Source organism: Ochotona curzoniae, unplaced genomic scaffold (assembly GCF_017591425.1).
Source record: "Ochotona curzoniae isolate NIBS_2020 unplaced genomic scaffold, NIBS_Ocur_1.0 scaffold_4506, whole genome shotgun sequence".
Classification (NCBI taxonomy): domain Eukaryota; kingdom Metazoa; phylum Chordata; class Mammalia; order Lagomorpha; family Ochotonidae; genus Ochotona; species Ochotona curzoniae.
In genome coordinates this window covers 16,269,973-16,282,161 of record NW_024467119.1, presented here as the reverse complement: position 1 = coordinate 16,282,161, position 12,189 = coordinate 16,269,973, and the positions used below count along the sequence as shown (strand labels likewise).

Here is a 12,189-nt window from a genome sequence, read left to right as displayed (position 1 = left end):
CAACAAATGTGAGATATTTGACTGGAAGCTGAGTATTAATATCTCTTATTAATAAGCCCAAAATTTTCCTACTTAAGCATCTTTATGGACTCCTGAGTTGAAATAACATGGTAGTTTACACATTTCTATAACATAAGTGTGAAATAGAAGTAATTGCATCAAATCATGATGGGTTTTGTTTTTAGGGGGAAAGACCTTGCAAGGGCAACTTAACCATGAATCATGCTTTTTTCCTTTCAAGTTCAGGGTTCAACCGCAGTTGTGAGTGTTTTTAGTTTGTTACTCGCCAGGAGGGCTATTTTAGGAAAGCAGAAACAGCATGATTTGCACACTCCTTAGCGAACACACACCTTAACCCCGACCGACTTTCTGGCTACAGCTTTTCAAAAGAAGGAAGTCAAGATGAAGAACCGTTTGCTTCTCTGGGGCGTCCTGGCCATTTTTGTTAAGGCTGTTCTTGTCACAGGTATGTAGCATTTAGAAGATGATTCCAGTCAGAGGAACAATATGGCATGGATCTGCTTTTCAGATTTGAAACATTTATGGGCATGCTTTGGTTGAGCAGTGGGCCAGCCACTGCTGTGTAACATGCTTTGGACTTTCTTGGTCCATGATCCATCCATATAAACCCAGAGGTTCCTAACCTTCTTTTTTTTTTTTTTTTTTTTTTTTGGCTCTCCGTGTTACAACTTATAGAATAAGAAAGCAGTTATTTCCGGATGACTAGCCAGATTTATTTCAATGTCCATATTGACTCAAAAACAAGTAATATTTCCCTTGAGTCTCTTTAATATTCTGAGGAACTGAAATAATAATAACTATAAGTAAAACATAGGTTATATCTGGGTTTTATTTCTCCAGAGAGACTGCTATCGGTCCTGACAACCGTCTTGACTCAGAGCCATGGATTTGTGACTGCCTGTTAGCAAGGTTTAGCGTGTACAGGTTGCTTAGAACTTGCTGGCTGGTGTTCTGTTATTTTGTTCATTGATTTGTCACACAACTGTAGAAAATAGAATAGATTCTGAATATAGAAGCAGGGTATTAAATGATTTTCTTTTAGAAGGGCCCATGAATTAGAAGTGATATAATTTGAGCCTATTTTTATTTCAGGGAAGAGAATGATAGAAATATCCAGAAGAATAGTCATTTTCTTGGCAGCCTGGGAGGAAGCAGGTGGCAGCTCATAGATGGGTCCTCTGCATGTAGGCGGCCTAGGAGGAGTTCCTGTTCCTAGATTTTGCCTGGTTGAGCCCCGGCTGTTATGGGCATTTGGGGGAGTGAACTGCAGCTGGAAAATCTCCTCGTATCATGCTTTCTGTCTGTCTTTCTGCCTTGCAAAATAAGTATAACTAAAATACATATATAAAATAATAATTAGATATATTTTAATACTAAGCACTAATAATAATGGGTTTTGAATGATATTTTAAAAATACAGAAAATAATTACATGTAAAGTCTATTACAATAATATAAGAATAAGGCATATGTAATGCATGTAATCATATATAATAAACCATAAATAGCACATAAAATAAGGCAACATAAGCATATTATAATAAGCAAATAAATAAGAAACCATATACAACATGTATGTATATATCATATATTCATACATAATACACTTATAACCATATAGCCTATAAATGTATATCTGTGAAACATAAATATGGCAATATATAAAGTAGGTATCATTCATTAAATGTTATGTTCTACTATATTGCCGCTTTGTATGTAGTATTACAATTAATTCTCACAGTACTCATGTGAGAATAGATCCTATTATTGTTTCCAATGTGTAAGTGAAGTGGCTGAGACTTAGGTGAAATAAGTTAGCGAAGGTTACATTACAGCAAGTGGCAGATAGAACCCGGACAACATGACACTGCTGCCTAAACTCCTCCGTTACTCTGATTCTATGGGCATGAGAGTCACCTTGTAGTAAAGACATATTGGTAAAGACATTTTTAGTAAAAGCATTGTGGTCGCATCTAGCATGCGTTGGTATGTTATGCCTACTTTCTTACTTTTAAAAGCTGCAGCAAATGTAACATTTATTTAGTGCATACTGTATTTCAAATGTTCCTAGAATGAAGTATAATACATTTCCTAATAACAGGCTTATTACAAGAAATGCTGCCTTATCAGTGAGAGAATTCAAGCATGTCTTGCTAAATTCCGAGTATCTGTACATTTTTTGGTAGTGAGATTGAACTACCTGATATTCTTTTTTAAACATCTTTTTAAAATATTTATTTATTTTTATTGGAAAGGCAGATATACAGAGAGGAGGAGAGTGTCCAATGGCTCACTCCCCAAGTGGCTGCAATGGCTAGAGCTGAGCTAATCTGTAGCCAGGAGCCTGGAGCTTCTTCCAGGTCGCGCACATGGGAGCAGGGTCTCAAGCCTTTGGGCCGTCCTTGACTGCCTTCCCAGGCCACAAGAAGGGAGCTGGATGGAGTGGGGCAGCCAGTTTTAGAACCAGCGACTGTATGGGATACAGGCGCATTCAAGGCAAGGACTTAAGCCACTAGGCTATCGTGCTGGGCCCTATCTTATAGTCTTACATAATAATGGTACCAAAAGTATATTTCTTGGTTTCTGGAGAGGGATAAATTGTATGTCACAATAGATTTTCTATGTAATACCAAGTATTCAAATCACTTATTTAATTCTTAATCTATATTTCGGTCATGTATTTCTTTGCTGTATTTCATGGAGAAAAGCATTTCAGGCTGGTGGATGCAGAAGCAGGAGAGAGGGTACCGTCTGAATCATTTTGTTTTTAGAACATTACTCAAAGTTCTGTCATTATCGTCAGTGCTTCTGGAATGCTTCTTCTCTAATAGCATAGAGACTTGTGTCAGGAGATTTAATAAAAACTTATGAATAATAACATAAAAGTGCACTACAGAGTACTTGAGACAATTATAAATTAGTACAAGAAGACCGGTCTCCAAATGCTTTCCTAACGGCTGCTGTGAAGCCTGCAGTATTGCAGCGAGGGCCTCTGCTCTGGGAATCAACTCCAGAGGAATTAAGAAATCCAGTTAAGATAGCCATCTGGTCACTTACCCTTGTTATTGAACTTGTGTCCCACGTCTTTGTTTTTTAGTTGAGGCTTAATGGGAAGAGGCCAGCTAAAACTACAGGAATAACCTGTAACAATGAAATGATGTGTAGTATCATTATTATTATTTATTTAACACTATTCACTCTTCAAATAGTCTGTTCACTGTTCAGGTTCAGGTAATAAGAACTTTCCTTAATTTATTCTTTGTAACACTCAAAAGGCCTAGACAATACATGATGATGCTCAAAATTTAAGGCTTTCACGGTCACTCTTGTATCAGTTCATTTATTTGTGTTATATTGAGCTCTACTACACAATATCTATTTCAGATTTATTTGTTTATTTATTTAATTTGAAAGTCAGACTTACAGAGAGAAGGGAAGACAGAGAAAGATCTTCCGTCTGCTGGTTCTCTCCCCGACAGGCCTCAGTGGCTGAAGCTGAGCTGACCTGAAGCCAGGAGCCGGAAGCTTGTTCTGGGCTTCCCACATGGATGCAGGAATCCAGGGACTTGGGCCTTCCTCTACTGCTTTCCTAGGCCACAAAGCAGGGGGCTGGATGGGAAGTGGAGCAAATGGGACGTGAACCAGCACCCAAATAGGATGACAGTGTTTGGAGGTGGAAGATTAGCCTGTTGAGCCGCCGCACCAGCCTCCACCACACAGTATTTTCCAAAGAGTACTCAATATGTAGTCTATCTTTTAGAATCATTCTTAGAAGAATTCTTACTAAATATAGCCTTTCTCAACTTGATTGGATTACATTGTTAATTTGTTGAAAAGAATAAAGAATGTGATTAGGAAAGTTGTGGAGAATATTTAAAAGTTCTACAAAATAAGGTTATCTCGGGAATAAATATATGCCTGTTCTTAGCTATAATGCAGTTAAAGCAGTATACACACACACACACATTTTGCGCACAAATGGGAGGTTAGGAAGATGTGGCATTTCAAATTGGATTATAAAGATATAAAGCTTTGTCTCTATTGCAAACATGATCTAAACAAGAATTCTTTTTTCTTTTTAAGATTTATTTTATTTTTACTGGAAAGGCAGGGAGCAGGATGGGAAGTGGGACTGCCGGGATTAGAACCGGCACCCGTATGGGATCCCAGTGTGTTCAAGGGGAGGACTTTAGCCGCTAAGCTACAGTGCTGGGCCCTGAAAATAAGAATTCTTCCAGAGCAGATTCTTTCTTATAGACTTGTCCCCAGGAAGAAAGGGAAATTGCCTTGGGATATCCTTCACTATGGTATGAGACTCCACTTAGCTCGTTTACGTTAGGAAAGAAAATAAATGGAAAAAGAGGAGACTGGCCAACAACAAAACCTATGAGGGGAAAAAAGTACATTTATTCAGTGCAGCCTAGAGTTTATTTTCCTTTCTTCTCACCGTCTGTTCCCCCTCAAGCTCACGATGAGGAAAGCACTGTCCTGGTCGACAACAAATGCAAGTGCGTCCGCGTCACGTCCAAGATCGTCCCTGACCCCAACAACCCCAACTGCACCATTGTGGAGAGGAACATCCGGATTGTGTACGTGGCACCTTTCCTTTTGTTTGCTGTCGTAAGCAGAGATACTTTCTGAAGTTAAAGGTTGCCTGAATGTGACACCTGTGTCTTTAATTCCCTGTTGGAATCTTAACTCCCCGGAGCAGCTTACATGTGTTCAGTCTTGTTCATGAGTAAGAGGGAATTTTGTAGGAATTGAGAGCAGATTCTGATAATTGCAGGCAACCTGAAACTGGTCAACTAGAGGTCAGCTGGAGCTGCGGTAATGTACTTTCATTTGAATCACAAGTTTTTGTTGCCCTCGACCAGTTCAAACTGAAAGTTCAGATTCCACGAAAAGCCTTCTTTTGCATCACAGGCAGACCACTGAGTGTTTTAGCTCGCACTTGAATATCTGCATGAAGATTCAGCAGAGTGATCAAACTGGCTAATTAGATTCAATGTTCACTTGTAAACTGGATGTCAGGTGTTCATTTCATTTCCCAATATGAATGAGGAGTCCGAAGTTACAGGCTATATAGTTCTCATTCAATAGTAAGTATGCTAATAATATTTGAAACATGACTTTTCTATTTAGTCAGTAAATAAGTCTTCCTTGTGACTCACTCCTTCTTTAATAGTTTATCCTCAATCAATCCTTCTTATAGAAAGAGAACATAGAATTCATGCCCGTTCAGTCAGTGGGAAAAGTTTTGAAGAACTTTGTTTCAAGTTGTGACTGGGTCATGAAATAATTCTTTCCTATAAATTTTTTAATTACTGCAAACCTATTAATCTTTTACAAAAGATTTTTATTTAGTCATTTCATTGCTTCATGAAAGAAAGAGAGAAGGAGAGAGAGAGAGAGAGAGAGAGAGAGAGAGAGAAGGCTATATTAACTGAGAAGGAAGGAAGGCAGGAGCCAGAAGTTTTGTCTGGGTTTCCCACGTGGGTGTCAGGGACCCAGGGCCTTGGGCCTGTCTACGGTGTCCTCCATGTATTGGCAGGACTCTGGATGGGAAGCATGGAGTAGCCGAGACCCTGACATTGCACTGCAGGTGTGGGTGTCACACGTGGCAGCTTAACCTGTTACACCACAATGCTCACCGCAGCTTACCATCTTTAAATAAGGGGACTGTGGCCACTTCAAAGGGTTTAGTATAAAGATAATGGAGATTAGCGATTTGCTATTCCTTCTAGAGTTTGCATATTCAAAACTATTTGCTATTGCTTGTTCACTTAACCTATGTACAAGTTCCTATGTCGTTATCCAGCTTAAAGTCCTTTTCATGATTTCAGCAACCTTGTTCTTAGGACATACTACAAATACCCTGGCCTCACGCTTAGCACAATTCCCCAGGCAATCCATTGCCATTTTACGTTTAAACATTCAGCAACCCTGAAGTACTTTCTGTCCTTTCCTGTGGGTTCCTCTAAGGAACGCTTTCTGCTGGTCCTCTCTGTCTGACTATCTCCTCTCCCATCTATGTATTTTAGTTCAGCCATCATTTATTTGAAGGTCTTTCCCTATAAAGCTTCCAGTTAGAGACAAGACAGAGAAGACGACTTGGAAGGAATCAATGCATAACTCTGGCATTTAAACCATATTGAAGAAGACAGTTGATCTAACGTGTACATCACTAGGGGGAAATATTGCAATGCTTTAAAACTTATTTCTTTGGAAGATTACAGAGATAAAAAGAGAGGGAGAGAGATCTTTTACCCCTTGGCTCACTCCCCAAATGCCTGCAACAGCCCTCTGATCAGTGTGCATCTCCTGAGTGACAGAGACCCAAGTACATGAACTGCCACCTGTCACTTCCCACCTGGTGCACATTAGCAGGAAACTGGGTTGGTAACAGAGTGAACGAGGCTCTCCAATGCTTCCTGCAGGCATCCCAAGCCGACTCAACCACCGAGCCAAACACCTGCTCTCAGAGGGAGATACTCAAAAGTAGCCTTCCCTGATCACCATGTAAAAAGTTTGACATGATTTTTAAGAATTATTTTATAATGCTGGCTGATGTTAGGTAGTTCAGTTACTTCACGCCACTTTGCCTGCTGCAAACCGGTCTCCCCTGATCTCACTTCTGGCAGCACACTACGATTGCTGTGTCACTGTGGTGCCATCCCCAACTCCATCACTTACTAAAATGATGTGACTTTGGGGAAGCCACTTTACAAAATTGACCCTGATTCTCAAATGAATATCCACACATATAATTTATAGGGTTGTCAGGGTTACATATCCAAATTTATAAAAGAACAATGATTGGCTTATGGTAGACTCCCATAAATGTCTGTTCCCTTGTCTTTCTCATTATTGAAAGCCTTTTGCTGCAGTTCTTTTAATCTAATAAAGAATATGTGCACTTCACATTCAATAAATATCTTTTTAATGAATGCCAAATATTAAGGATTGGTACTGGGGATACAACAGTTTTTATTAAATACAATACATGAAATCAACAAGTTTACTGAGAGTAAATCTTACACAATTAAAAAGGCAACTACAGGTACCTGTTGAGGTGTAGTGGATGAACATGGCACTTAGTACCTCCATAGCCCAGATCAGAGTGCCTGGTTCAAATACTAGTTTTTCCACTTTCACCCCTTTCATCAGCTTCCTACTGATGCCCATCCTGGGAGGCAGCACATGATGGGCCAAGTTCTTGGCTCCTTGGTATCCACGTGTGAAATCTAAGTGGAGTTCTGGGCTCCTGGCTTTGGTTTTCCCCAGCCCTGACTATTTCAGGCATGTTGGCTGTGAACTTGAAGATAGAAGATCTGTCTGTCTCTGTCACTATCAAATAAATAAATATGTTTATATAATATATAACATATAACATAATATAATAAATATGTTTATAACAATACAGTAAATCCTGTGACAAAAGTAGGCATAGATGTTACAGAGGTACTGAGGAAGAGCACCAAGTTCAATCCTGGGGACACAGTTAGGACTTGAGCATTAAGACCTGGAGATAAGACAAACATGGTAACTTTGTGGAATTTCTTTTTGAGATTATTTCTTTCATTTCTTTTGAGAATCAAAGAGACAGAGATAGCTCTCCATTCCACTATTTCATTTCTCAAATGCCCACCCACAATAACTGGGTCTGTGCCAGGTTAGGCTGTGAAGTTGAGAGCCAGGAACTCCCCTAGGGATGACAGAGACCCAAGGACCTGAGCCATCAGCTGCTGCTTCCCAGGATGCATTTTAGCAGGAAAGTGGAATTGGAAGCAAAATTGGGAGTCAAATCCAGGTACTCCCACCTGTTATGGCAGTGACTTAATTGCTGCACTGAATGTGGGCCCCAGTTTGTGTAATTCACCCAGGTGTGGTGAGAGATGAGGTGTGTTATGAAGTGGCCACCCTGACATCAGTGGAGCAATGCTGCAGGTTTAACCAGAGAAGGAAATTTAGCTTGCCTTGCAGAGGGCCATTTTTGGAATAATAAAACCAAGGAGTCAAGACAAAGAGGGTATTGCTGCAGTGTAGGAGGGGTATGGAATGGTGACATTAGAGAAGAGAAACAAGAAGAGGCAGGTGCACAGATTTCATACATCCAAGGAGTGAGATTCAGCTGGATGGCGAGACCGATCAGATGGAGGCCACAGCGGGAGGGAGAAGAAGGGAGGACCTCTAAGTTTCTGGCTCAGACCCCTGAGTGAATGGTTTTGCTAAATGCCGAGTTAGGAAGCACTTTTTTTTTTTTTAAATTTCTTTGGGCAGGGAAGGTACATATGAGAAGGGATGATGACATCAATGAAGCAAATTTAAAGATTAATGAAATCACTTGAGTTAGTTGATAACTACTATGTAATTGTTGCTGAGACATTAACATGGAAAAATTTTGCTCCTTAGCTGTTGTGGATGCTGGACAGTTCCTGCATCTCTGAGCTGGGCATGACATATCTTTACTCCACAAGCATGGGACAGCATCCACATGCCACACACCTAACCAGGCACTAAGAATACACAAATGTTTTTGCTTCAAGGAACTGACAGCTGTGGAAGCAAGCATACCACAGACAAGTAGCTATGAGACAGCCTTTGTTACGATACCTGTATGGGAGCTTTAAGAACCTTAGAGGGAGAGTTCGTTCAAGGGTGGAATAGGACCCAGGTCATCTCACAAGTCATCACAGCGTTGAACTGAACTTTTAGAGGAAAACCAGGGTTTGCCAAGTTTGTAGAGAATTACAGAAGAGCAGCCTTGAGATTTACTTGAAGTGGGAAAGACTTAAAAATAGAGCAAATTACTGCACAAATGGAGTAACATGTTTACTACAGAGTTTTAAAATGTAATGATAGCTATTATCCGAAATAATGACATTTGAATTTCATTCTTTTTTTTCTCTTGTTTGTAGCGTTCCTCTGAACACCAGGGAGAACATCACAGACCCCACTTCACCATTGAGAACCAAATTCGAGTATAATTTGGCTGACATGTAAGAGATTTTTTCTTCACATTAATACAGATGTGGAAGTCAATAGCTTTAACTTTGTTTTTGAAGATATGTTCGGATATAAATGTTTACCAATGTAATCTGAACTTTTGAATATGCTGATTCTTATGCTAATTATTAGATATCAAGTTCATATAATTTTGTCACAGACTAAAATTAGCTTCAAATTTATTCTAAAGAAGAAAGGCTACTTTATTTTATTAAATCAGAAGGGCTACTTTATTTTATTAAATCAGCAAGTGAATTTTAGCTTTTAAACATGTGGATGTTTCCTTGGAAGTGACATAATTTGAGATCAAGCAGCTTATTAAAGAATTCTTCCTTTCTTATTACTATTTTTCACGTATTTAAATATACAACTGGGAATGAATTTTAACACAGTAGAAGTAGATGCATGTAGCTAAAGCACCATACTGTCTTTGTATTGCTTATTTTGTGTTTTGATACACTAAAAGTTCAAGTCTCACAAATGAGGTCATGCCGTAGTGCTGTTTGGTTGTGAAAGGAATCAGCATTTGCTGCAAGAACTGACTCTGTAAGAAGCGCCTGCCAGCACAGACATCGACACAGCGTTTGATGGGAATTGACCAACGAGCTTATTTTGTCTTTCAGCTGTAAAAAATGTGACCCTACCGAAGTGGAGCTGCATCACCAGGTGTTCACCGCCAGCCAGAGCACCATGTGTGAAGAAGACGGCTATTCTGAGACCTGCTACACGTATGACAGGAACAAGTGCTACTCGACTCTGGTCCCAATTTATCACAGGGGAGAGATCAAGATGGTGAAAGCAGCTCTGACCCCGGAGTCCTGCTACCCTGACTAACTCAGGGCAGCCTGCACCACGGCCAGCTCCCGAAATGCTCTCCATTTGGATCTAGAATGTTGATAAATTTGCTACCAATGAATTGGAAAACAAAGTGTACATATATATATTTGGATGTCCTAAAGCTTTATCATTCTCCTCAAGGAAAGTGAATAAGTAACCGTATCATCTTTACCAGTTAACTGTTGGTCAACTGCATGTCTGCACTCACACGCATTGTGATGCAACCGTTTCATGCCTGAAAGGGTATTCCTCTTTCAGAAGATCGTTTCTAGCATTTCAAAACATAGACAAAGGGAGAAACTAAAACTAAAAAAAACTCACGATAAACAAAATAAAATCTTGCAATCACACCCCCCTTTCTTTTCCTGCCTTCGCCTTGGAGAGCCAGAGCTTTGCACGTTCCGTACTCTTCTCTTTGAAGTTTCACTGTGTAGAGGACATGTATGTGTGATCATAGGTCTGTGATTCGCCTTTTTGAGAAAAAGAAATAGTTGAAAACTGTGCTGTGGAGCTATTTGTAAAAAATAATTTAAGATGAGATCAGGGATGTTCATAATTTAATGCATGATTAAAAATGATATTTTGACATAGCATGCAGACTTGGCAGCAGATGGTACAAATTTTATTTTTCGGTAATGATGTTACTGTAAGACATTCCTATTGGAAATCATCTCTTGTAACTGAATCTAAATATGTGTTTCACAGTATGTATTCTCTAGCACAGCTGAACAATTAAATAGATTTATAAGCATATACCTGCGTGAAACAATTTATTGGAAAGAAGTTTGCCTGTGTTACATTTTTTGTATGGAAGTTAAATACAATTTGTTATTGATGAACAGCTTGTAAATATGATGTAATGTTTCATTAATTATTGTATTCATGTTTGTCCATGTTTCAGGTGCCTTTGTATATCTAAGATAAAAAGGTGAAGTTTTTATGGCACTTTTAAAACTTTTTATAGCAGAAATCCAAGGGTAATTGACATATCTATTTACTCTGGATTTTAAATGATGGGAAGATGACTGGAAGAGACATGATTCTGTTTCCTTTATTATTATGTAATTTAAAAAGATTTAATTATTGATATGAAAAGCAGAAACCGAGAGATCTAATTCTATGGGCTGCTGCAATCACCGATGACAGAAATGGCACGGGCACACACTCAGGCTGCTTTCTGGATGACGTGAAATTCTTTATGATGAGTCGCTGGCCCGGGGATTGCCCAGTGGTCCTGCTGAAAGTTTCTCTGCGCTGAGTCATCATCACACATTAGCGATCCCATCTTCCCCTCCACGTTCCGGTCTCTCCAGGCCTCGTGGGGCTCAGTCTGTAGCTGCCTGCCCGTTTCCTCCCCCAGTCTCATCTTCCAGTCCAGCTCCGCGGTGCCCTAATTAGCACCATAGTCAATTATGATCTGTATGATATAACATCTAGGATGCTGTTGAACGTTCTTCACGTGTCAGACAATGTGTCTGTGTCATTTCATAGACTATTACCAGAACTTTCGGAGAATTATTTTCATATTGTAAATAAGAAAACCAACTCTGGATAACTAGCAATTTTATGGGCTTGTTTGCTTATAAAAGGCACGGGAAATTCTCTGCTATATCTTAACAAGTATCAGTTGAGGCTCTTAGACAATCATAGTCTGCTGTAATTCATTTTTTTTTAAAGATTTATTATTTTTTTATTGGAAAGGCGGATATACAGAGAGGAGAGATAGAGAGGAAGATCTTCCATCCGATGATTCACTCCCCAAGTGAGCGCAACGGCCGATACTATGCCGATCCAAAGCCAGGAGCCTCTTCCGGGTCTCCCACGCGGGTGCAGGGTCCCAAAGCTCTGGGCCGTCCTCGACTGCTTTCCCGGGCCACAGGCAGGGAGCTGGATGGGAAGTGGAGCTGCTGGGATTAGAACTGGTTCCCATATGGGATCCCGGATGTGCAAGGCGAGGACCTTAACCACTGTGCTACCACGCCGGGCCCCATAATTCATTTTTTTAAGATGAGATTTATTTTGTTTACTTGAAAGGTAGAGTTGGAAAGAGAGATCATTTGTCCACTGGTTCACTCTCTAAATGTCTGCCATGGTTGATGCTGGGTCAGGACAAAGCCAGCAGCCAGGAGCCTCATGCAGTTTCCAACAGGGTGCAGGGATGCAAATCCCTGACCGGAGTCATCATGTCTCCCTTGGGAGGTCAGGAGCCAGAGCTGGGATTAGAATCCAGGTCCTCTAACACAGGACCCACGAGTTTCAACCACCAGGTTTAATGGCTGCTACCTGCCCCCCTTTTTAATTCAAGTAAATGGATGACAGTTTTTTT

General features: G+C 40.0%; 1 protein-coding gene across 2 annotated transcripts; it reads left to right on the top strand.

The window, feature by feature from the left end:
- The first annotated feature begins 353 nt into the window (after nucleotides 1-353).
- JCHAIN (joining chain of multimeric IgA and IgM) lies at nucleotides 354-10,616 on the top strand. 2 transcript variants are annotated; one of them, XM_040966753.1, is made up of 4 exons: nucleotides 354-468; nucleotides 4,491-4,609; nucleotides 8,939-9,019; nucleotides 9,650-10,616. In XM_040966753.1, exons 1-4 carry the CDS (start codon nucleotides 403-405, stop codon nucleotides 9,858-9,860), a joined length of 477 nt encoding a protein of 158 aa, XP_040822687.1. In that variant the 5' UTR covers nucleotides 354-402; the 3' UTR covers nucleotides 9,861-10,616. The 2 variants fall into 2 exon arrangements, with proteins under 2 accessions (XP_040822687.1, XP_040822686.1); XM_040966752.1 differs by having other exon boundaries at nucleotides 358-466; nucleotides 4,486-4,609.
- Nucleotides 10,617-12,189: the final 1,573 nt, after the last annotated feature.